Genomic DNA, 27,183 nt, shown 5'->3' with positions numbered 1-27,183 from the left:
TAAACTAGCTACACAGTCAGCCAATGAGGTTCAAAATCAGGTAAGAGTCTGAACTCTACTTCTCCAGTTGTCATTCTTTGCTGTGACTATTCAACTTGCTAAGTTCTTTGACTGTCCTAGAAAATATTATTTGTTGGCTATTTATGCCATAACACTATACATTGTGGATAAACTGCAGTTGGAAAAAAAAATGATAAATCTAGTTTTATTCAACTTGGGTATCCCCTAAAATTTATTGGACAATTCAGCCCCTGTAATTTTCAGCCAGTATGACTGCATAATTCAGAAGGTCATTATGACTTCTGGTATAGCCAAGTATTTAGTCATGATACTGTGCAATTCAGGATGTTCAGGCATTTCAACATAAAATCCTAAAGCCAAACGAATATAGTGGAATAGTGTAAAAATTGTATATTGCACAAACATGAATTGGGAGATGTTTTTAGATGAAATTTAAATTATTGGCTCAACCAATTGCAAGCCCCTGAACTTTGGGGCTATGGGATGTACTCTTTTCCAAAAACTGGATAGCAAACTGCATGCTGCACACAAGGCAAGATGTCGAAGGGGTTGCTGGAATGACAAACAGAGGCTCTTTTAGTTAAATTGTAATCCTGCTCCTTCCCAAAACAGAATCTGGATTCAAATGTTGATTGCATTCCACAGAAATAAGTTTCCTTGCACTGCAAATTCCTATCCGGGTATAGAATAGTTAGTACATGAGAAACTGGAACTATGATTGTAGTTTCTTTCTTTTGTCACTCCCTTTCTTTCTATACTTTCACTTCCTGCAAATGCTTACCGTCTTTAAAATGAAACTTCATGTCAAAAGACAATTCTCAGAAATATTCTTAGAATATCCATAATACATATTACCTATTGCTAATGTTCCCCCACATTTCTGATGTATTACTCACTCAGTAAGCCTAAATCCTTGACATATAAAATGCTGGTCAGCATTAACTTTATTTCTGCATGTTGAAGGATCCGTTTATCCCCAAGTCTGTGTCATTTTATTTATGTTCAGTTATACATGTATAGAAATTTTAAATCCCAAATATTTCTGCACACATTTTACTGTAAAAATGAGCCTATTTGACAGCACTATTCTGTCAAAAAATATGTGTATTTCTGCATATTCTTTAGCTGAAAACTACATTTCAAATCTCAAAATTGAGCACAATACAAAAGATAACTGTGGTCTACTTTCTGAGTACTAATCAAAGAAATGTGAATTAACTCAATTCACTTTAAAACACAGATCTAATAATATTCGCCAGCATATCTCTCTTTAGAAGATATTAATAAAATAGTAAATGTTTTCAAAGAAGAAAATGAACAAGAAAACTTTGAAAACGGCTCTTTTCAAACAATGTTAGTTGTTCAGTTAGGAAGAGGAAGTTGGAAAAGATTTTATTATTACTGTCATCATTTATAATCCTCTTCCAAAAGAATCCAAGATCTCATGCATTTTTTCTCACACAGCTAGGCCAGACGAGGTAGTTTACTGGGTGAATTAATTAAATGTGAGTAGAGATTTGAACCCAGTTCTCACTCAGCTGTAGTCATTGCCTTTTTTTTTTTTAGTTCTTAAACAGCAACTTCAATCAATTTTATTTGAAATAAACTACAGGATTCTTCCATTTAAAACTATTTATTTAGCAACTGTTTGAAGTTACAATGGCATTGAAAAAGTGATTTATAACCAAGACTTGCACTTACAATAACTGCAGCATCCCCACAGTCACACAATCAAAATTTGGGCACTTGGAAACCAACAAGCACTTATGACACTTTGATCCCAGTTGGCTTCCAACAAGCAAAGTCAATGGGGGAAGCTGGATTTTCTTAATGACTGAATGATTCATTTAACAACTGTGCAAAAAAAAATGGAGCCCCACCCTCCTATGCAACTTAGATTCCTTACCTATGACTGCTTAATAACTTGAGAGGTTGCTTAACAACTCAAGAGTACTGGGATTGAAGTCATTAAATGAAGCTGTCACATGGATGTCTCATTTAATGACAAGATCACTCATCAACCAAGATCCCAATCCCAATTGTGGTCATAAGTCTATCCACCCTTTCCCCCATATACTTATGGTGTCACAACATGCTTTCAAGAGCAGCCAAGCTTGCATCACAACACTGGTTCCATCACTTGCCCAATTAACCAATTCTTCTCTCACCCCATGCCTCTAACCTTGAACTTTCTAACCAGACATGACAAACACAGTTGGAAGCAAGCAGTATACCATAAGGAACTGTAATGAAAAATTTGGTAAATAAATTTCAGGAATTTCAGGTGTTTGTTGAACACATGATATATGGCAGGATGTCTAGACCAAGGGTATCAGACTCACGGCCTGCTGGTCAGATATGTCACGTCTGGCTCCACCTGGTTTAGCGAAGGGGAAAAAAGTCCCGATACGTCACATGACTTCACCATGACGCTGTGAGTTTGACACCCCTGCTCTAGACTGTTCTCTTGAATGTCTCAGAAAAGCAGGAAAGGAAACTCACAAAAAACAGTGATGGATCATCAGACGACCACTGAGAAGGTCACTCCCAATTCTAAAATAATTGAACATTATGCATCCTCAATTGTGCATCACATGTCTATAAATGATGGGGTTCAAATATCATATTTAGCCACAGCTTACTGAATATGCTTTGGTAAGTTTATAAAACATAACTAGCCCAAAACAAATAAACCACACTGTGTCTTGAGATCTTATAAAATACATTTACATCTACTGAGATTTATATGCGCAGTTCCAATAGCAAGAGACATTGAACACCTTACTCTCCAAAATAAGTAACCCATTAAATAGTACAGCATCAAAAATAACAATCATTAATGCTGATTTTCCATAAGAAATCATCCCACAAATATCCTCAAGAAAAGCCAGATCTTCGTGGGCTCAAATGCAGTAGAATCTCTGGTCACAACCATAATACATTCCATAACTTTGGCAATTTCTTTGTCTTCTAATGTTTCATCTTCAGGAATTTCTGGGTCAGGGGTCATGCTTGATAGCAACCTAAGTATGTGTTTGTGACCAGATTCAAAAATTTTGTGATTTTTTTGGTCAGAACCAGATTTGGTCATGGTCAGAAGTGTTCATGACTAGAGATGCCAGCTGGGTCAGTGCTGCCCTCATTTCCAGTGGTGTGCTTTGCCATAGAAGAATAGCAACAGCAGAGGTAACCCCTTGTGGTCTCTCGTGGTGACATTCCCTAGAAGTCAACATCACATGATTTTTTTTAACCAACTGCTGATGAACCCAAGACAATATGGCAATGCACCTGATTCAACATGCAAACAGCATAAAATACAGATTTCCACAAACACTGCTGATCAAAGTCATTTATTTAAGTTTCTCATTTATAGCAAACCTATTCTTTCTTTAGGCAAGCGTCATCATCCTATTGCTTTTATTACATTTCTAAACTTATGACTATTCAGCATTATCTGGACTATTAAAACAATAAAAAATAATAACATGCATTGGTACATAACAGAAAATGGGTCAATAAAAATATTTAGAAGCCAAAGTAGTTCCATTTTTCTGCTTGGACATTTTAGACATTTAATAAAAAAGATAAGTCATGAAGATTAAACTACAGGACTAGAAAAGCATTTTCAAGATAGGCACAGAAAATCAAGAAAAGGGTAAAAAGATGGGGGAGGGGGAAGAAATCTACCTGGGATATTTTCCAGCACAATTTACTTATTGATTTAAGAAGAAACAAACGTTCATTTAAAAAGAAAAGGAGCTGCTGACACTAAGGGCCTACTTAACAAATACTTCTAGCAAAGGTTCACTTGACATTGCTGATTTTTCTATGAGTTAAAGCAGTATCCATTGTGAAGTTCTACTAAGTAATTTGACAATGTATATACCTTTAATTACTACAGAACATTACTAATAGGGGGGTTTTAATTAAAAGATTGATTTCTTTAAATTACAGTGCTCTGCAAATTCCTTAACACTGGTTACAAACTACTTTTAAAAAATATCTTAAGAGTAATTTACTGTTCTTTGGATAAAACCTCAGTTCATCATTCATATACAGTATCTAATTTCTAGTACGTATGTACAATAACTTACTGAGCACAACCCATCTCCTTCAATATCATTAGGATTCCTTTACTCTTAACTTCAGCATACCATCTCCAAATATCTAGAATTTAAATTTTATTACAAACCCAGCTTTGATTTAAAAGAACAGGAATTTTTTAAATTGAACATGGGGAGTTGGGATTTGTTGTTATACATACACTGTTTTTCAAGAAAATTCTATAAAACACAATGCTACTTTCAACAAATTAATCTATGAACAACGTTCTTCAACCTGATGCAGAGAATCTGATAACAGATCAGCCCATGGATTTTATTCTTAAAGCCACAGGACCATTTCATCCAAGAGGTCTCTTCTACTTAAAAGCAAATGACATAATACACTAGGATGCTATTTATGAATGATACAACATATGTCTATCTTGCTGCATACATTTAACACTTTCACAAGCTCTCTTCGATATTTGGTTTCCAAAGCATGGGAAAGAGAGAGACCTCATATCACACTCTGTCACTCACTCATACCAGTCGCCAAAAGATGGTTCCTGCCCTCCATGCACTCAGAACTGTGGTCACACAGATTTGTTAACTTCGTATGCAAACAGGGCTATAGATTCACTTCCTTACCAACAATTGGCAAGGCTAGTACCAAAGAATGCCTTCCCATTCCTCTCCGTACTTTTGATTCAAACACCTGAAAGCAGCTATACATAAATGTAAAAATAGCAACTCTGAAGTTAGGCATTTGTCACATGACTAAGCTGTATGTGGAATTCATGTACTGCAGTTTCCTGGACGTATATAAATTGGGTGTAAAAAGAAAGCTAACATTAGCATGAGACAAGCATATATACCGTAGCATCCTGCTAGACCTAGGAAAACATAGATTCCAATCAACACTATGAAATTTACTGGAATTACTCTCAGACTAAGCATCCAATAAAGTAAACGTGAGAACTGAACAGGTAAAGAAAAAAACTGCATATACAATCTTCACTTTTAAAAGAAAGAAAAAGAAGTAATAATTATATAAACAACAGTCTGGAATAGAAAAAGAACCTAGAGAGAAAATGTAAATATTCTGCTACAATAAAATACCACCTTTAATTTTCCTAAAGGAAGTCAATGTATATTTTTGTTCTAAGCTTCACAATTAAATTTTATATAGCATAGAGAATGCTAACACATCCAGACATGTTCTCATATTTTAAAAATCACTTAGAATAAAGCAATACCCTAGCTAGGAAGATCAAAATTACTCTCTATGTTGCAGGCTAGAAACTAAGTGGAAAGAATCAAGATTGTCACATTCAGTCTAAAGATGCACAGGTATGTTATAGTCATATACGCACATATTACAAAATAGATAATCTCAGAAGAATGAAATTCAAAATAATATTTCTAAAGTGAGAAACTGTTTTATTAGTTCAGCTCAGACACTTATAAAAAGTTCCACATGGGAGGAGGGAGAGAATCAAATACATACATCTAAAAAATTGAGCTTCAACTGATCACAAGCTTAATGAAGATCAGCATGGTTCCCAAAATATGAGAAACAATTTGACTTTCCTCTGCAGCAGGGTCTCATGGTGAAATATTGTGTCCAGTTCTTTACATTTCACTTTCAGGAGGATATGTACAAATCAAAGAAATTCAAAAGATGGAAAACTCTTGATGGAAATGTCCATCACAAGATAATAGAAATAGGACTTTTTAGAAAAGACAGAAGGCTAATGACAGACAAGGATAGTACCCATGAAATATCTGTCACATATGAGAGGTAAAAGCTTGTTTTCCGCTTCCGGAAAAACAAGGCAAGGTCTAATGGGCTATTTTAAGGGGAGATTTTCATTGACTGTTAGAAGTAACTTTTTAAAGAAATCGCAATTAACTGTTCAATATTTTCAACTAATGGGAGGCGTTTCATTTGTCACTTTTCCAACAAAAACTGAACAGCCATTTGCTGAGGATGCTCCAGTTGTGTAGTTCCTGCTGCCAACAGGGAACTGGACAGATTGCAAGGCCTTTGCCTGACTATGGCAGAAAACCAGGGATGGCCTGATTCATAGTTGGGCAGCTTCAAATACCTACAAACACATTCACCTTTTATGGCAATCCGCTAACTGGATAAATCTTATTAAGAATTCATCAGGAACAAAAGAAATGGCGCATTTTTCAAATTAAACATGAAATTTTTGCTTTTTCTTTAAGAAAAACTTATATTACAAAGGAAACTATTTAAAAGCTGGCATTTAAAAACTAAGGAAATGGATCTTCCCACCCCCCTTTTAAACAAACTGCAGGTATGGTTTCCAATACGCTCAAGAGGTAGTTTTTAAAAATTGTTTTATAAAAACATTTGAATCCCTTTGTTTATTCAGTGTCTCCTTAACATTTTAAATTGGAAAGAAAATATAATCAAGTAGAACATTACAGAGTAGCTTCTCCAAGAAGCAAGGCTGAGTTTAATGAAATTGCAAATCCTAAAGAAAGGAACAAAAAAAAAAAGATTTTTGCCCCATTCCTTACAATAGTACCATATCTGCAAACACAGGAAGAGAATTAGGAATGCTTCTTTCTCAATGGACAAATTCATTTTCCTGTTTGTCACCAAGTCTACCAAGCGCCCCCTAGAAAGTGCTCTGCTGCTTTTCCTTAACTGCTCTCCTCTTCTCTTTCTTTGCCCTTTCTTTGCCCTAAATTTCTTCCTTAAGAAAGCAAGAAGTGAAAGAGCCTTATTGTCCCCACTACCTCAGAAAACCTAATCGGATAAAACCACTCATTAAAAAAAAAGTAATTGGATTTAGGTCAATTGCATCTAAAATAATTATGTGCAAGGGGGAAGGGGAGGAGTCTCAGGGAGTAGACTGGCACCGATTTTCATAAAAGGCCAGCTCTTTCTAACTCTGTGAATATGGAAATAGTAGCCACACCTGAAACCCAGCAAAAAATGAAGGTGGGGGACCTTAAGATTAAAAGCGTCTTTTTCCTTGCTATGTTAACCAGTTATCTTCCACACCAGCAAAGGGAAGGACAAAAAGAGAAACATTTATTTCTAAAATAGATTTCATTTTAAGGAAGTAAAACCCCAGAATAACTCCACTGTCCTTCTCCCCGGCTCCCCCAGCCATTCCCAAGCATGCTGCCACCTTTCCTGAACTCATTCCATCTAGCCATCATCAATTCTCCCCCCCACTTCCCGTTTTCTTTCTTTCTCTTTCTCTCTTTCAACTGCTGGCCAGACATGCAATCTAGGCATGGGAGGGGAAATGTTACCTTCTCCCCTCTTCAATTGAAAACTCACTTTAAAAAAACAACTAAAACAACAGGAAGTGTCCTCTAATCTCACTTTTAATATTTTCCGGAGGGGGGGGGGGAACCCGAGTTAATTACACAAGCCTCGTAGCGATGGAGACAAGACTTCCCCCTTGGGGGAGAATCAAGATCCATTAAACTCCACGCAAATAAACCCCCCACCCCACAATAAAGTCCACATTAAGAAGCTGGCCACAGTGTGCCACCTTGGTTTGCAGCCTTAGGAAAGAGACAAGCCTGTAGATACTGCACTTGTGAGCTTTACCCGCGAGGAAGACCGCCATCAGGTGTGTGTGGGGGGGGGGGAGAAGGAGGTGGTAGGAAGAGTGGAAAGGTGTAAAGAGAGAAACACCTCTTTCAAAAAATTGGATGGAGAAGTCGTGAAAGAAGGGAGATTTCTGCCTTTCCCCCCCCCTTTTTTTTTCTTTTGGGGGGGGGGGGGCGACTCACCAGTATCAAAGTCAGGAACAACCGCTTGATATTGGGGTCCCACTCTCATTCCTCCTCCTCCTGACAAGGTTTCAAAAAAAAACACAAAGAATTGTTATTTCCCAATTCTAGCTTTCCCTCCTCCTCCTCCCCCCGCGCGGGTTGTAGCTGTGATAAAGAGAGTTGTGGGTTTTGAAGGCGAGAAAACGGGCCAAACCTTCTCGGTCGTCCCTTTCTCCCCCACACACACACACCCATCCCCCCACCCCCAAAAAGACTCACCGTGCTCCTCATCGCTGGAAGAGCCGGAGCTGCCTTCTTCCCAGTTGTTGCTGCTGCTATTCCCATTGGGCGCTGCTGCCGCTGCCAAACTTTTATTATTCCCATTGTTGGCGTTGTTGGCGCTGGCGGAGGCGCTGTTGGAAGCGTTGGCCGCGCCGCTAGCATTATTGTTCCTGCCCCTTCTTTTCCCCGAGACCTCTGGGCCCTTTTCTATCATGGTTGGCATTGAAGGGGGGAGGGAGGGGGGTTGGAGTGGGGGGAGAGGCGGCTAAGAAAAAGAAAAAAAAGCGCGGAGTCGGAATTGGGTGAGAGAAGCGGAAAGGAAGAACAGCAAGGACTCTTCTTCTCTTTCTGCAAAAAAAGAAAAGAAAGAAGGGAAGGGGGAGGGAAAAAGAAGAAGGGAAAATATGAAAAAAAAAATTAAAAAACAGCTCCGGGGAAGTTGGCCGCAACTGAAGGCTTCGCGCTATCCCTGCGCTGTTTGCAAGTTTTTAGATTGCGGGACTTTTCCTTCCTCTCTCCTTTTTTTTTTCCCCTTCTTCTTTTCAAATTCCCTGCAATGAGAGGAAGCCCCGAACTTTAAAGGCTCATCCCTTTTCCTTGCACTTCCCTGCACTGGGACTAGTCACTGTCAACCTGAGCTGCTAGGCTCCCCGCGAGCCTGCCCCCCCGCTCCGCCCATTGGCCGCCCGCACATTTTGGGAAGCTTTCCCCACTCCCCATTGGCCCGCTCTCCCCGTCCATCAAAGCCGGCCCGAGGCTTCCGTTTGTTAAGTTAGGTGGAGAGGCGTATCGCCCGCTCTACGTGGTGCGGGCTTTGCAATCTCTACGCCCAATGATACAGCTTGTTCCAAGGCTACATTGTATCGTTATATAGAGGGGGGGGAAGGGGGGTGTAGTTGGGCAGCTGCCCTAAAGCTCGGTTCTACGGCCCCGCTTAGGGAAGGGGGCGCGGGTGCAAAGGCACCGCTTCAGGGGTAGGGGGTGGGGGTCGCGGCGAGCTGCAATCCAGGGGTCGCCTCTCGCGCTCTTCCTCTCGCTTTCTGCCCTCCGAAAGGGGGTAGAGAGAGTAGCTTGGGACTATTTTCTTCCACCACCCCTCCCCCTCCTTGGCGGAAGGTTACGGGCGACACGCTGAACAGTTTGAATGGAATCTCCATACAAAGAAACTAAAAGAACCCCGCGAAGTGTCTCCGCCGCCCCGCCGTACAGTTTCGACGCGTGTTTCCACACGCGTGTGCGTGAAAAACGGGTTTCTTCTCTCTCACACATACACTCTTCCCCCCTCCCCCCCCCATTTCGACTGGCCAAACCTCGGTAACTGAAGCGCTGTGTGTCCTTTTCGGGGAAGGAAGAAGAAGAAGTGGGGGGGGATGAGGTCGCGAAGGAAAGCGAGTTAGGGGCTTCGGAGAGGCAGGGAGGAAAAGCCGCAACTCTGAATTGCTGGAGTTTTTAAGCAAACCGGGTTTGTCTCGTGGCGCCAAGTTGAGAGAGAGAGAAGAGAGAAAGAAGCCGAGCTTTTGAAGGGATAAAAGGAAGGCAACTTTCCATGCTGATTTTCGGGGGGCACACTTTGGAAAAGGGAAGACGAGGCCACCGAGATGACAATATCCAGTGAAGAAAGGGAAGGAAAACCCTGAATGTTGGATTTGAAATGTCTCCTTGAAATGTGTATCCAGCGACAGGCAATGCTGCTAGTTGGAACCGGCCGCTAGGGCAAAAGACACACACGGGTTAATGTGAATCCAACACGGCGGTGGGGGGGGAGGCAGCCCTTGCTCGGCTTCTTCCACCCGCCTACCCCTCCTCGCCCATGAGGAGGAAGTGTGCTGAATCTCAGAGAACGAACTTGCCAACATCTAACCATTTTTTCTACGTAAAGAAAGGGGGGGAGGGGGAAGCAGCTTTGAGTATTTATATTGGAATTAAGTTACAGCCGACCAATGCCTCATCTTTTCCTTGCAAAGGCTTTTATATGTTATGTATGTATGTATGTGTATATATATATATGTGTGTGTATGTGTGTGTTTAATAAATTTATATCTATCTCCTTGCACTTCCCTGCACTGGGACGATAGATAGATAATCTCTCCTTTTCCTTGCACTTCCCTGCACTGGGTCTAGTATATATATGTATGTATGTATGTATTTTCCCACGTCATTATAGTTGTGCTTTTTATAGTTGTGCAGACTTTTTAAGTCTGACTCACAGAGGAACCCAATACAGAAGCCTGATGATGGCAGATGAGATTCTGCCGAAACGTTGCTACAACTTTAAAAGCACAACTACAATGACGTGGGAAAATACCCGAACAAAGCTAAACACACACACACACACACACACACATATATATATATATATATATATACACACATACATGCACACACACACACACACACACACAAAGGAGCTAGCTAAATGTATTGAAGACAGACTTAGCTTCGCAGCAGAGAGTGAAACTTAAAAGAGAAAAATTGAAGTACCAAAACAAAGATGGTGGTTATTTTTCAAGATGCCTCTAGGTTCCAGTTGTGCTCTCTCAGAAGTCTCCCAGCCATGAGCTGTCTCCAAAACTAATTACTTTCTCTGTGCTTCCATCTTCAAAGTGGAGTTAGCAAGGCATTGAGTGGCACAAAGATGGTGATACTGCCTCTCTATGGCTGTACCATTTAGGCAGAGACATTTCTGCTGTGTTCTTTTGTAAACTTCAGCAATACGTAAGATTTTTAGGGCCTTCCCAGGGCTGAGATAAAGGCATTCTCTACTCGTCCTTTAGTCACTACAACTATCCCAACAAGTAATTTACTTTTCCTATTGCTGATCTCTACCCCATCTCTGTTTCAAGTCACTGCAGTCACCTGACTTCCCTCCAGGGTAATGGATGACAAATGACTTTTCCTCCCAACTCGGTTAAAGTGCTATTTGCTTGTCCTTCAGCCATCAGAGAGCTTACCAGCACAAAATCTCCTATTCCCATTCCAGATCCCTTTCCTGTCGCTTTAGTCTGTGTCCTGGCTTGTTGCCAGAGAATGTTGTCCAAGTGTGTAAGGCATATTAAGTAAAACTACTGGCTAACCTGGCATTCCTGTTTTTTCTTAATATGACTAGCTGAAAAGAAACCATCAAAACTTTTACCAACTTGATTGAGCCAATCTGCTTCTGGAGCCCTAGTAGACAACCACTTAAATATAAGCCAGCAGTGTACTGCAGCTGACAAAAAAGCCAATGCAATCTTAGCTGCATTGACAGAGAGGTAGAATCAAAATCACATGAAGTGTTAATACTGCTTTATAATGCCTTGGTAAGATCACATTTTGAATATGACATCCAGTTTCGGTCTCCACAATATAAAAATGATGTTAAGAGCGTAGAGAAGAGCAACAAAGATGATTGGAGGCTCAAGGCTAAAATTGGTTATGTCTAATGAAAAGAAGGACTAGAGACAATGTGATAACAGTACTCCAATATTTGAGGGGCAGCCACAAAAAAGAGGGGGTCGACCTATTTTCCAAAGCAATTGATGGAATCTAATCAAGGAGAGAAGCAACCTAGAATTAAGAAATTTCTTGACAGAACCAGTGGAATGGGTTGCCTTCAGAAGTTGTGGGTGCTCCATCACTGGAGGTTTTTAAGAAGAGATTGGACAGCCGTTTGTCTGAAATGGTATAGGGTCTCCTGCTTGAACAAGGGGTTGAGCTAGAAGACCTCCAAGGTCCCTTCCAACTCTGTTATTCTGTTTAATGACTATTCAAAATTATGATGGTGCTGAAAAAAGTGACCTGAAACTGGTCCCAACAATCATCACAATGCCCCTGAAGTCATGTGATCAAAATTTGAACACTTTGCAACTGGCAAGTATCTACAATGGTTGCAACATCCTGGGTCCATTGGATTGCTGTTTACAATTTTCCCAGTGGTGCTTCCAATAAACAGTCAATGGAAGAAACTAGGTTCACTAAATGATCAGGTGGTTCGGTTAACATCTGCAATAAAAAGAGTTGTAAAATTGGGTTCAATTCACTTAATGAATTGCTTAGCAATAGAATTTTCTGTCCCAATGTTGGTAGTAAGTCAAGGACTGGGAGCCCAGAATTATAGTCGTAAGTCATGGCAGTCATTAACTATGTCACCACGCCTGATCTAATGACCTTTTTTGCAATGAACATTAAATGAGCACTATGGTCATCAACAAAAAGCCATCATTGTTAGCAAACCTATTTTCCCCAATTTGCTTTTCTTTTAAACTAAAAACCTGAAGTAAATACCAGAAACTAGCAAAAAATTGCAATCGGATGTCCATGGAATGCTGCAAACAGACATAAATCTGAGTCTTGCACAAGTTTGCTGTCACAGTTTAATTGTAGAACACAGAATTCCTTTGGCGTTGCTGTGGTGCGACTTGAGTAGGTGCATCACTTGACAGGAATTCCCTCTCAGTCTGCAATGCACCCCTGCCAAGTAACCTTGATGCTGTGTTTAAGTGAGGCAGAGATTTTGTGCCTTGTTCCTGTCATTAAGTGAATGACTTGCACTGACAGTCAACCTGGTCCAGACCCGGAACCTCCTATATACAACACATCACCTCTCCAAAACAGATTGAATTTGCTTCTTTCCTCTCTCCAAAGTAGGTTTAAATTGTATCAGTTGAGTTTCAGGCTGCACAAGGTCTATGTTCATTGTTAACTCTATAAAGTTTCCATGTTTAAATTATTATATCCGGAGAAGAAGAAAATGGGAATGAAAGAAAGGGAGCATTCTAAATGCTTTTTGAATAAGGCTTTTCTTTTCTCATTTCTTTCTTTTATTATAATATCAAATAACAAAGAGAAAGAAAGAGTGGGAATAATGATAATACTTATAAAATATGTATTGCAGTTATTAGTGACCAGTGAGTTTATATTATAATCTGTCAGTGTGTTTGGTGTAGTGGTTAAGGTGTCAGACTAGAAATCAGGAGACCATGATTTCTAGTTTTGCCTTAGCTACAAAGCCACCTGGGTGACCTGGGGCCTGTCACTTCTGTCACCCCTAAGAAGAAAGAACTGCCAAGCCACTACTGAAAAAAGCTGCCAAGAAAAGTGCAGGGGGCAATTGCCAGGAGCTCAAAATGACATGAAAGCACAACTTCCAAGCGTGTATCTGACTGACATAATAGTATATATGTTGTAGTATATATACTACAGTTTCAGAAAGAAATACATAAATAGCATGTATGTAATTTACTCATACTCTTGTATTGTGACGCACGATTTTATATTTGGTCTGGGAAAAGCTGCACAAAACTTTTTTTTTTCCACATGAGGCACGTCAGAAATTAGAGGGAACATTGCAGGGAAGTGATCAGTGGGAGTAGGAGGTTGAAGAGGTGGTTTGTGCAAAAATTTGGCAGTAGACCAGGAGTAAGTTCAGAGTGGGGTGGTGGGGAAATATGTGGGGGTGAGCAGGGGTGTACACACATGCACAAATAGAAATATACACAGAGAGATAAATATTGAAAACAGTCAAATTTGTAAGAAGTAGCAGGGGGGGTGTTGAGTTTCTGCCTCTGAGTTTCTACTTTTCTTTTTAGGGGAAATATTCTGTCTTTTTAGTATATCCTAAAATATTTCGTTTTCCTAGGAGGGGGTAGGTTTTAACTTCCAACAGAAGTATCAATAAATACAGTATATGAATATATGTTTTTTTTAAATTAAAATGCATCCTGCAGGATCCTTGTGTACAATTTAGTGGCCCTGTTTCTGAGTTTGACAGCATTGGTCTACACAGGATCCAGCACTTTTATCAAAACAACATAGGCAATGTTCCAAGCTCTGCCCCTTTATATATCACAATGCACACATAAAAAGAAGGGAGCTCATATCATGTTAGTGCTTTTGTCACTGCATCCCCTGTTCCATCGGTACCTTATCAGAAGCTCAAAGTGCCCAGGATGGCAACTCTTTCAGGTCCACAAAACAGCCAGTGTTTATGCTTTAGAGGGTCTAGTATGAATGAACCTAAAACAGAATGCAAAGACAGCAGGGGAATGAGAAATACTCACACCAGCCTGAAATATTCAGTGGGTGTGAGCTAATCCTGCCTACGCCATTGACTTGGAAGTATGTCTAGTTGTATACATATTGATATACATGTCAATATTATGGGATGCAGCAGAAAAAAAGAACTAACATATTTGTGCTATGATTAGGTCCAAGTGGGGAAAGTCCATCATCATATATGAGCATGAACTGTAAGAGCAATAGCACTTAGAATTATATGCCACTTCACAGGGATTTATAGGCTTCTCTAAGCAGAGTAAGCTTATTGCCCCCAACATTCTGGGTTCTCATTATATCAACCTTGGAAGGATGGAAGGCTGACTCAACCATGAGCCAGTGAGAATCGAACTGCTGGTAATCAGAATTAGCCTGCTATACTGCTTTCTTACCACTGTTCCACCATGGCTCAATGTTCCTGAGCTCTTTAGCAAAAAGGCAACAATAGAATTAACTATTATATAGTTCCACTTATTTCAACATTGTCCAAGGGCAGCTTCAAGGTATGCAAAATCTATAAGACATTGGCATCCATTACCTCAGAAAAAAATAGGTAACTGCTATGACTTTAAAGAGAGGCAGGGTAAGAACTGGCAATAGGGACAGTATATTTGCCACTGCTGCAGTTTTCTGCCAATTCAAGAATGGAGAATTATTTAAGCTCAGCAGTGGGAAAAGGTGCATAGTTATTCTGGCTGGGTTGTCCAACCTTTCATAGTACCTGATTAACTTTAGCTGAGAATGTTGTGCAAATCCAGCAGTGCTGATTTAGTTATACACTAGGACTAGTTTCCTCGTATTTTAAAATTGGGTAGTGTTATTTCCATTTATACCTGGAAATGTTAAGCATTGGACTTAGGACCTTTATGTATACAATACAATTTCTCTACTCATTGAACTATAGGTAGTTCTCACTTAACAGCTGTTCAAACTTTGAAATAGTGTTGAACAAGGAGGCTTACTCCTGCTCCTCATACCTGTGGCTATTGCAACATCCACATGTCATGTGATCACAATTTGTATACTCGGCAACCAGTTCAGAATTACAGTGTCATCATTTGTGACTTTCAACAAGCAAAGGCAATGGGGAAACCAGCAGGAGTCTGAAAATGGTGATCACATGAGTGTAAGCTGCTGCAACCATGCAGTATTTGCCTAAAATAACAGCAACTGAGACTGCCAGAACTGCCACCGTAAGTTCGTGTGATCTTGTGACATCACACCTTATGACCACATCGCTTAGCAGTGGAGTTCTCAGTTCCAATTACTGTTGGTAAGAGAGGAGTCCCTATATAGCTCTTATAACTAAAAATACTGAAGGTTGACCGTCCTGCATGTAAACGCATCTTGATTTTCCTGAAAGAAATGTCTTTCTGGGCCTTGCTACTGAGTTAAAGTGCTATCTAATCAGCATTGAGTAGGCAAAAACACTTTTTTTAAAATAAATCAATAGTAAACATTATGAAGTATAGCAATTTTTCTGCATCTATTTTTCACTTAATTGTGATGGAATCTTTAAAACCTGCTGACCGGCAGATTATATATAAGCCTTTCATAAAGCTGCTCCAGCTGCTTCAAATTTTTTCCTTCAAGCCTAATTAGGTGGGATACTGGAGATTTTTAAAAGTTCACTAGTTATTGTGCAGTATTTTGTGTCATTAATATTATGCTTAAACTTGGTTGACATATCTAGAAGTATATCATTCATTATGATATTAGGGAAGTATGGCCAGGAGTACACAACATGATTACACGAGCAACTGAGGGGACCACAAGGATCACAGTCAAGGCAGCCATCTAGTTTTAAATGTGGTGCAGAGTCCTTCACCTATCCCTTCTGCCCGTAAAATCTAGTCATCTACAAAAAGCTCAGCTTATTCCAAAACAGTGACCCAAGCACTTACATTTTCATTTATGTATGTAAGGAATCAGATTCAAACTGGGTTTCAGTTACCTCTAAGACTGATTTGTATAACATACGGTAATTGGAAGAGGTGACCTTGACGTATGATCACAATTGAGCCCAATAGTTCCATTGCTAAGCAAAACAGTTGTTATGTTAGTTTTGCCCCATTTTACAACCTTACTTGCCACCGTTGTTAAGTGAATCACTGTGGTTTTCAAGTTAATAACTTGGTTAAGTGAATCTGGCTTCTCCATTGATTTTGCTTGCCAGAAGGTTGCAAAAGTTGATCACCATGATCATGGGACACTGCAACCATCGTAAATATGAACCAGGTTGCACCTGAATTTTGATCACATGACCATGGGAATGATGCCACAGTCATATGTGTGAAAGTCACATTTTCAGGTGCTGTGGTAACTTTGAAAGATCATTAAACAAACGGTTGTGAGGATTACCTGTACTCAAACTTGCCAGTCAGGATAGAGTTAATAGGGGTAGAATTCTAACTCATACACCTTTATGGGTAAAATGTTTCCCAGTATAGATATCCAAAGTTCTTCCCTAATTTAGGCTTTGGAGAACTGGCTTGCTAGAAGGCCAGTTACACATAATATGGATTAATTAATTCTCCACAGGTTTCAATTTTGTTGTACACTTTAGTCCTTTAAGAATAGCTATATAAAAATGTGACATTCAGTAGGATTAACCTTGCTTTATTGTACTGAGATGAGATTTCAAGGTATCTGAGGTCATGCAGTTTTTTTTTTAAAGAGTTTCTTTTAAAATGTTAAGTTTATTTTGTGGCAGAGAGGTGATTTTTTTGCAAGTTAGTGTGTTTTTAAATAGAATGCTAAACGTACCTCAGCTAAATTAACCTGTCCCTAAAGAGGCAAAGCTTTACTTTTTTAGACACATTTGTAGTTATAATGGATTCTATTTGTAAACCATTTAAATTTCCAAGTTAAGCACAGTCTTTTTTCCCCCTCTATAGATAAATATTTTTTTACATTCTTAACTAGTTTCTAAAAAACAGAGCAGCTTTAATTTAGAATTGCCATTTCAAGGTACACTGGTCTCACAGTCCCCTACTGATAGCGTCAACACATTCTGAAAAACCTTCTTCTGATCTTTGCAAACCAATATCAGAATTTTTGATTACCAGCTTCATCCTAACCTCCAACAGTCCCAACCCATAGAAGCAAAGATAACCATGTTGAAAGGGAGGGGAGAATCCAAAATCTTTATTAGGATAATAACTTTATGAATACTTTCTTATATAATCTGAATTTTAGTCTGTGAAATCCACCCCCTTCAGGTATTAGATTCCTTTTCACTGTTATTATCTTTTATTTAAGGTAGCACACTATCTAAACTTACTTTCAATTTTGTTTACAGATTTTCCTTTCTGCTTTCCAGCTATGAAAATAAAAATTCAAAGTTAGAATCAGAGTTTATATTTGTAAACTGTTAACATATGAATATTTAAAATATCTATTGTTTATATGGCACTTAAATTCTATAAACACTGGCACGTTACCAATAATATTCTACACAAATTTCTATGTTACAAAGCTCTGTTGCAAAGCAATAAAGTAGGGTTTGACTTTAGACGAAGTTTTTAGGATTCCTGTTGATAATATCTGTATGTGAAGAAGAGATTATATTATTTTGTTTGTTGGTTGGATTTTCACCATTGTTCTTTTTATTATTAACTCAAGGCAGAGAATATACATAATACTCCTTCTTCCTCCTATTTTTCACATAACAACAATCTTGTGAGGTGGATTCGGCTGAGAGAATGACTGGCCCAATTGTTTATACTGTTAACTCAACTTGCCATGATCCATACTTTATAACAACATTAAAATGTTCTAGCATGTAAAGAGTGAATTGTGATGTAATATTCTAAACTGTAAGTTCACAATTATTATCTCTTCAAGATAAAACATACCAGTCCTTTATAAGACCAGAGGTGCTTTGAGCATGAATTATGACAGGTTAAAGATGATCCTGGTTTCCAACCTCAAATGTTACATTATAATAACAAGTGCTTAGATCTCTTGTTTATCTTTTGAGTATTAATGTAAAATGTTGCCTTTAGCATTAGGCTTAAGATGAGAACAAATGCAAATGTAAGTCTAATTTTGATCTTAGGTGAAGAAAAGAAGGAAGGCAGAGGTAAAATCTTCATGATAAAAATACAGCAAAGAGATTCCTTCAGTTCCTATCTTTCGAATTTCAAAAGTGACCACAAATGCACCACAAGGGCAGCCAGAAAAGTCTGACATTTCACTCAGAGAAAAACTCCTTCCGGCATATTCACAGCAGAGGGATTCAGCGTTCCAATCTTTTTCAGTCTGGGAACTGGCGCCTCTAAAAGAGAGGAGGAGGCTTCTGGCATTTCCCTTCTCCCACAAGTTTTTCCACAGAAGGTGGCAATCTGTCTCTTTCATTTGAAATTGCTCGTAACCAACAGAAATGTAAAAGCACAAGGACGATTTGAGAATACACGTGGAATCGGAGTCAAAAATAGTCCTCTGAAAAAGGCCTGTTGTACAGGATTTACCCACATTTTTCACTCTCTTGTATTATTCCTAAGATGTTTGACAGCCACTTAACAAATGCAGAGATATTTAAAAACCTGAACTATTTGTATGGCGTTTAACTCCAAGTCAGAAAGGCTTCACCTATGAAGTTCCTTCTGCCGTGAATAGTAATTGTGGTGATCCATCAGGAAAAATAAACTAAAATCAATCCAAAACTCATTGCACAGTAATATTTTTATTAGGATTAATCAAATGTCAAAGAAAAAACCAGCATACTGGAATTCCTGAGAAGCCTTCATCAGACAGGATGCTACACAAAATGGTGAATCAGGAAGAAGTTCTGCAAATTGTTTTCTAATTATGGAATGTTTTTAGTATTGTTTATTTTATGGTTTGTTTTTTATTGCATGCTGCTGAGAGTCACTTCTTGTGATCTGTGGGGCTATATCAGTATGATAACATTTTAAAAATTATATATTAAGCAAAAACGTGCCTAATGAAACTCACAAACTCAGTTTCTGTATATTAAATGCAATTATTCATAGTAATTGCAACACCCCATTCCTCATCCTTGCCTATCCATGTTGGTTTGGGTATTAAGACAATTAAAAATGAAGCTGTTGCCTGTCTGATTTCCCTAAATCCAGAAGTAAGGATACCAGGGGCACTTTGTCTGATTTGAGGCAATTCTGATTATCAGAATATCAGTTACAGGGAGTGGAGAAATGCCAAGGATCTGAGAGAGAGGGAGAGTTCCTACCAAAGGGAAACAGAATTGCTTCAAAGTTCAAGAATCTGCAGTGACTCAAATCATACTACATATGTTTGTATAGAGTAAAACTGCCTTTTTCCTCGTTTCCAAAACTCAGTATTCAAAAACATAAACAGGACATGAGGCTTAACACAAAGGCCCAACTTCCTTTTTTGCAGCTCTTGGAATCTTCTCCCTTTTACTCCTAGTTATAATCTAAAAGAAAACTGGTACAAACATTTCACAGATGGTATACAGCTCTGTCAATGATTTCCAAGATAGACAAATGTTATAGTAACAAACATTAATAATGCCATGAAACAGAAGGAAAGTTTTATACAGTGGTAGACATGTAAAAAAAAATCCTCAAAAGTATTGGAAAGATGTCCATAGCACTATCTAGATAATTTTTTAAAAAAAACTAATTTTGAGATGAAATCCCATTTTTTAATAGGTACAATCTAAGAATTAGCAAGTAACTCATAATTTACTGAGGTATATGCTCACAGCGGTGAGGATAAACTTTGCCCAACATTAGAAGAAAAATACAGTTCCAATGATATTGGATTGGGAACTCAGACACCTAGAGTAGTGTTGGAAAGGGATGGGGAGTGGGCAATATAAATTTAATAAATAAAATAAACTGGGAGAATATATAACAATGGCAAAACTAACAACATGTGTCCACAACAGAAGTTTACTAAATTCAAACAAGAATGGTTGAATCATAGGGAAGGGAAATACCTAGGGTGGTTTTTAGGGGGTCTAAATATTTAAAAACACTGAACAACAGAACATAAAGAAGAAGGAAATTAGAAATTAACTACAACCTGCATCTACGTCTTCCAAGCAACTCTGTTTTCCCGCTCTTTTATCATTTATGAATAATAAATATTATAGTCTATACTTCATACTGAGCTTGAAGATCAAAACCTTTATATTATAAAATAATCCATTTTGCAACTGTTTATCAATACCATACTCGACATTTGTACAATTTAAGCAACCTTATTTATGTTCATGACATTTTAGAAATCATATTTATCTTTTTTTCCCCACTTATCTTGAAAGGTTTAGTTAATCTAAATTATCACAATGTTAATGATTACTAGTCTCTATTCTACAATTACCTGTTGTGGTTCTCCGGAAGCCGGTGCGGACAGCAGAGGTATCAGACAGTGAGGACAAAAGGGAACCAGTCAGGGAGTCTGGCAAGGACTGGGATGAGGGTCCTGCAGGCGATGCAGGGATGGGGCCAGGACCATCTGAGAGTGGGGTGCTGCCTATGGAGCTTTCGGAGTCTGACAGCAGCGAAGCAGAGGACCTCAGGGAACCTGTTCCAGGGGTGGGATGCTACCAGTTCGGCCCGGTTCTATAGAACCGGTAGTTCCAAAGAGCAGCTGACACCGAACCAGTTCACCCACCCTCCTGGGCTCTTGGGTGTCCTTTATTTCCTGCTTTTTCCTCCTCAGCTGCTTTGCACGGCACGGCTGAGGTTGAAAAAGCAGGAAAGAAGAGGATTTTGAAATGCTGCACACTCTCCCCTCCCCGCCCACTCACTCCTTACCTTGCAAACTTGCCTACTAAGTTGCTATTTTTCCTTTTTTTTCTTCCCGCCCATCAGCTGTTCTGCTTTGCTGGGAGATTTAGATTAGCTACAAAGCAGGAAATCATTGCATTTCTTGCTTTTTAGCTAATCTAAAAACAGAGCTGAACCTTCCTTAGGACTGAAGCTTCTATATTTCAGTGCAGACTCGGGTAGTGGATTGCAGAATCATAGATCTCTAAGTGAATCTGTGATTCTGTCAGCAACTCAATCTGCTTGCCTTCTTTGCCTGATTTTGGCTAAAAGTTGCTCTTTTTTAATTAATAATTTCAATATTTACATACATGGTGTGTTGTGAGTTAATTTTGTAGGTTTCCTTGAAAGCAAATTTTATGTGACAGACTCAGGCAATCGGTTGCAGAAAGGTAGACTTCTAAGTGAATCTGTGATTCCATGAGCAACTCAATCTGCCTGCCTGCTTTGCCTGATTTTGGGTAAAAGTTGCTCTTTTTAAAATAAAAAATTCAATATTTACATAAATATTTAAAATATTTACATACAAGCCATGCCCACCCAGTCACATGATCACCAAGCCACACCCACAAATTAGGCCATGCCCACAGAACCGGTTGTTGACATTTGAATCCCACCCCTGGCCTGTTCCCAGCGCGCATGTGCACAGAGCAGCTGAAGCAGAAGGGGCGACTCAGGAGTAAAGCTGGGAGGTAATTGCCCCTCCCATAAGAGATAAAAGTCAGTCCTCAATGATGAAGAGCTTTGCAGGAAGCAAAGCAGTTCAGTAATCTCCGACTTCTTCATGAAGCTCTGTACTCTGGCCGATTTTTTTCTAGGTTTTGGGGTTGGTTTATGTTAGCCTTAATTGGACCTGTTTCCTGGAGCATTCAACAGCACTGAAAGGGTGCTCTAATCTGGAGGAACTGTGTATAATGAGTTTTGGCTGGGAATGCAAGTAATTCCCAGCATCACATTTAAAAAGGTTTTACTTTTAAATTCAGTTTGTGTTTTATTAAGTTTGACAAAGCCTGGGTCAGAATAATACCATTGTATTTAGTGATGTATCTGTATTCTATTATTCACATTTTGTAATTCCTTAAAACTATTAAAGGGGGAAAGTGGGGCAAGTTTAAGGACCTGGTTCTTCCCTTGTTCATTTGATTCCGGTCCATTCCTCCTAACCATAAGCTGAAGGATGATCAACCAAAGTTTGAGCCATCAGAAAACCAGCATAACATTTGCAGTCCTCTCTGCCAATCCCTACTGCATGCTGCCTCTTTTGTTTTTATTCGGTCATTGTAGTCAGCTGATTTCCCTTCAAAGTAAATGAGTGGAAAGTGTAATAGATTTTAGGACACCTTCATGTTGCCCTTGGATGGTGTCTGTATTAGGCGAATGACTCAATCCTTTCTCATGGCTGGGGAGAAGATCGCAATATTAGAGAAGTGATAGGGAAAAAATGTTGCCAGGGCATGCTTTGCACTATTGTTAGTTGGAAGTATGAAAAGAGCATAAAATAGTTGGGTGAAGTACAACAAAAAATATACTATTCTCAGTGCCATTTGTGACTTACAATACATTAAAGGGAGCAATAAATAAAGAACCCAAAATCAAAAGGACAAAACTGATTAAACAAATGTCAAACCAGACTTCACAGTTTCATCAGTCCTATTATGTTGAATTGAAATCTGCACAAATCTTGAGTTTTATAAAATGTGATGAAATATATATTTAAACTGAAGATTCAAAAATGTGCTTCCTTTTCATGTCACCAGATGTAGTTGAAAATCTGCCTGCAAGAAATGAAAACAGTGGATAAGTTTTTCCTCCAGAAATCTCAAACGAAAACCTAAGAGAAAAATATGTTTCCAATAGCATATCATTAGTTTCCCTCTTGTGTATCTTGGCCCAAATAATTATAACAAAACCCTAATATTAATGTTATCCTATAAAATACCCTAAGCAATGCTGGAGCAATATAATTATTTATTTCTGTATAAGGGTTCTTAATTGCTTTAAATTATTGGAATAATAAATCTTGTGAAGATTTATAAAATGTATATAGAAACTGGGTGGAAATATTAGCTACTCCAAACCAAGGATGTTGATGCATATAAACAAAACATCCAATCTAAAAGACTAGAACTCTTGTTAGCAACTTGTTTTTCTTAACCAAAAAAGAAGTTGCTCAACATAGCTCCCAGGCACCACCACACTCAGAATGCAAGACTTAAGTCTTATTTCCCACATTTTCAAACAGCATTTTCTGAAATATAAAAAATTTGAAATATGTATTGTTTAACAAAAACATTACTACACAAGATTCTGCTCCATGTTGTTTATAATTTACAAATAATCCTGGGGAGTAAGATAAAGTGGAGTAATTCAGCTCAGGTTCCCAGTCAGATCACTTTAAGAGAAATGTCTCAATACATCCTTTAACAATGGGGAATCAGAGATAGCCTTTCTCTGAAGCACATATTGTTCAAAGAGAAGGACCAGGGGAGACATGATAGCAGTGTTCCAATATTTGAGGGGCTACCACAGAGAGGAAGGGGTCAAGCTATTTTCTAAAACACCCGCAGGCCAGACAAGGAATAATGGATGGAAACTGAACAAAGACAGATTTAACCTGGAAATAAGGAGAAATTTTCTAACAGTGAAAACAATCAACCAGTGGAACAGCTTGCCTTTGGAAGTTGTGGGAGCGCCATCACTTGAGGCTTTCAAGAAGAGACTGGACTGCCATTTTTCAGAAATGGTGTAGGGTCTCCTGCTTGGGCGGGGGGTTGGACTAGATGACCTACAAGGTCCCTTCCAACTCTAAATCTAAATGATGGTACCAAAGGCAGCAGAGGCTAACCTAAAGAAGGGTGGAGCTGCAACCTTATTATGTAGACATATGCTAATTATGGTATACATATCAGTATGAAATATACCAGTATAGTAGATTAATTTACTAGATATAGCAACAGTGTTTGATTCGATATGCACCTTGATGAGGTAAAGATAATGAGGTAATGAAGATGATACACAGACAATAGCTCATTGACTTAAACAAAGGCTATGGTCTATAAAGGCTATAAAGACACAACTGATGTGTTGCACTTTCTTCTAGGTATTATTTCCCATTGACCTTGTTTCCCAGTGTTGTTCTGTCTCTTAGTGGTCTAATCACATTCTTTGAGTCTAAAATGCTCTATAGCTGAGCTGACAGTTTATTTTTCCCATGGTACATATATTTGGGGGAGGGGATACTTTACTTGCCTTAACTAGCACTATTTCTTTTTACAGTCCTCAACTTGTGACACAATTGAGCCCAACATCTCTTTTGTAAATGAGATAGTTGTTTAACTGAATCTTGTCCCATTTTATGACCTTTCTTGCCACAGTTGTTACGTGAATCACTGCAGTTGCTAACTTAGTAAAGTGGTTGTTAAGTGAATCTGTCTTCCCCATTGACTTTACTTGTCAGAAGGTCACAAAAAGTAATCACATGACCCCAGTTTCCTCTCCTTTGACTATTGCCCATTGATGACTAGAACACATCTTACTATTAGGAGGAAAAATGACCATAAGCTAATAGAATCGTCATAAAATCCCATTAAGGAATATTGAGATAAAATAGTTGTCCAGAGACCAGGTTGAATAATGTGTTGGATATCTTTAAGTGAGCCAGAGGTCACAATGATGGAATAAATATACAGTATATTGACCCAGTGTTCTTTTAACTCAGAGTGTCAGGGATTTTGTCTGGATTGTCTTGACTCAGATCTAAACTCCATCATTAAGCTACAATTGTCAGCTTTATATTTTTCCTTGGTGGCCTGACTAATCTTCTTTCTCCCTTTTTTCTGTCTACATTCATTGGTTTTAAAACATAATCCTGCATGCAGGAACTTTGTCTATTTTTATATCTGTACAATTCTCAATGTTATGTACTCTGCTTTATTTTAGTATTTATTACTTGTATAATAGATAAAATAATCACAATAGAATTATAAGTACAAATCATATGAGTGAAATTACACATTTTAATGCCATTTTAATGTCATAGAATATGAAAATCCAGCACTAGACTTTATGTTTACAAATCTCAGTTTTGTAATGCATAATTATATAGTAGCCATTGTCTACTATATTTATCTCATACAAAAAGAGGCAAGTCTAATTCAACTATGTCAGATTTGTACAAAACAAATCATAGGATCATCTGTGGATAAAATAATTTAAGAACAAAATAGCACTACGTTTCTTAGTAGATTGAAATGGTATCTATGGTGACCACACAGATAAAAAATAAACCGTTTTGGCTCAATTAAGCTGATTCAGGGTTCATAAACCCTTAACAAAATAGCTTAGCTTAAAAAAACTGGAAGAGAATTAAAACAATTAATTCTCAGTTCTCTTAATTTTGAAAATGAAAATAGTGTAGTATTACCTATAAAAAAATCCCCTTAATACACCTTTTTGGACTTCACTTTTTGGATAAACAAAGAAAAAATGATTATTTGTCTGCATTTTCTGAAATGGATAGGAGAACTAATAGAAAAGAACTGATAACACAAAAATTCATTTATTCTTTATTATTGTTCTTCCTTGATAATTACAATATCTTAGTGGCTAGGAAATTACAATCCTTTTTAAAACCTCCTATTATACTTAAATATATATTTTATTCACACTTTAAATTTTATATTTATTGCAAAATGTATGATTTGCATAAATTCTCTAAACACAGACACGTAATTTGAGAAATTTGGGCTTACACATATTGCCCAAACCTCTTTAGATCCTTAGAAGCTAAGAGGCAAAATTATATACACTATACTTATTGAACAACTGCTGCATTAAAGAAGTCTTTATACAACAGATCCTTTTTAATTCCCTCATTAGCATTGCAAGACTCCTTCTATGTACCCAAAATCTGTTCTATAGGGCAGGATCTCCTAGTGCAGATTTAGTGAGATGAGAAACAGGCATTGCTGGCCGACGGTGACATTATTCTGATTAAGCATGCTTAGGATGGACCTCTTTCTCTCCATTTCCCCTTACCCTTCCCTGGTAAATGGAAAGAGAGCAAGATGGTAGGGCTGGGATTCTTCATCAGGTGCTCTTTGGTGGGTTCAGAGGCAAATGTGGTTGCTTAGGCATTTGAGTTGATTAGATACGTTAGTCATTACATGAATTAATAGCAATAGCACTTAGACTTATATACCACTTCATAGTACTTTTACAATCCTCTCTAAGTTTTTTACAGAGACAGTGTTCTTGACCCAGGCTTTGTCAAACTTAATAAAACACAAAATGAAGTAAAACCTTTTTTAATGCAACACTGGGAATTAATTGCATTCGCAGCCAAAACTCATTATACACAGTTCCTCCAGATAAGAGCACACTTTCAGTGCTGTCGAAAGCTGCCAAGAAACAAGTCCAATTAAGGCTAACATAAACCAACCCAACAACCTAAAAAAAACCAACCAGGGTACAGAGCTTCACAAAAGACTCGGAGATTACTGAACTCAGGGATAGGATTCTACAGGTTCGCACCTATTCGCTAGAACTGGTTGTTAACATTCTAAGCAGTTTAGAGAACTGGTTGATAGAAGAAATTACTGGCCTAATCCTGTAAGAAAGGCAGGAAGGAAACATTCTGGTGTTGCTTACAGAAACTGCCTGTCCATTAACCCTTATTACATTCTTGGCAGGACTAGACTTCCTGTCTCAGCAAAGTCTCTGGAATTTTTTTCCCCCTCCTTTGCTGGTTCTTTGCTTGTGTGGAGTGACCATTCAAAGTTACAATGGCACTGAAAAAAGTGACTTATGACCATTTTTCATGCTGTTGCAGCATCCCCACAGTCATGAGAAGCCATGCGAGGAGATGGTGCCTCGATGTGAGTGATATTGAGTTGGCCACGCCCAGCCAATAACATGACCACCAAGCCACGTCCACCCAGTCACATGACCACCAAGCCACATTCACTAACTAAGCCACGCCCATAGAACCGGTTGTTAAAAAATTTGAATCCCACCCCTGACTGAACTGCTTTGGTTCCTGCAAAGCTCTTCATCATTGAGGACTGACTTTTATCCCTTATGGGAGGGGCAATCACCTCCCAGCATTACTCTTGAGTCACCCCTTCTGCTTCAGCTGCTCTCACCTTCTAGCAGCTCTGTGCACATGTGCACTGGGAACAGGCTCCCTGGGGTCTTCTGCTTCGCTGCTGCCAGACTCTGAAAGATCCAAAGGCAGCACCCCACTCTCAAATGGT

General features: G+C 38.6%; 1 protein-coding gene and 1 long non-coding RNA gene across 5 annotated transcripts in view; both read right to left on the bottom strand.

Annotated features, from left to right (window-relative positions):
* The window catches only part of RCOR1 (REST corepressor 1), a 168,595-nt gene extending 159,867 nt beyond the window's left edge, over positions 1 to 8,728 (bottom strand). For all 4 annotated transcript variants that reach the window (XM_026698538.2, XM_026698539.2, XM_026698540.2 and 1 more), the window contains exons 1-2: positions 8,112 to 8,728; positions 7,851 to 7,910 (exon numbers count right to left, since the gene is read on the bottom strand). In XM_026698538.2, the coding sequence (XP_026554323.1) occupies positions 7,851 to 7,910; positions 8,112 to 8,337 (286 nt within the window). In that variant the 5' untranslated portion in view covers positions 8,338 to 8,728. The remainder of the gene's footprint in view (positions 1 to 7,850; positions 7,911 to 8,111) is intronic.
* Positions 8,729 to 22,665: 13,937 nt separating this feature from the next.
* The window catches only part of LOC148128271 (uncharacterized), a 70,576-nt gene continuing 66,058 nt past the window's right edge, over positions 22,666 to 27,183 (bottom strand). Inside the window, exon 5 of the long non-coding RNA XR_015741168.1 lies at positions 22,666 to 22,704. This is a non-coding gene — a long non-coding RNA (uncharacterized LOC148128271). The remainder of the gene's footprint in view (positions 22,705 to 27,183) is intronic.

This window comes from Pseudonaja textilis, chromosome 1, assembly GCF_049901715.1.
Source record: "Pseudonaja textilis isolate UNSWEBS1 chromosome 1, rPseTex1.2, whole genome shotgun sequence".
In the NCBI taxonomy this organism is placed as follows: Eukaryota; Metazoa; Chordata; class Lepidosauria; order Squamata; family Elapidae; genus Pseudonaja; species Pseudonaja textilis.
This window is presented reverse-complemented; position numbering and strand designations above follow the sequence as displayed.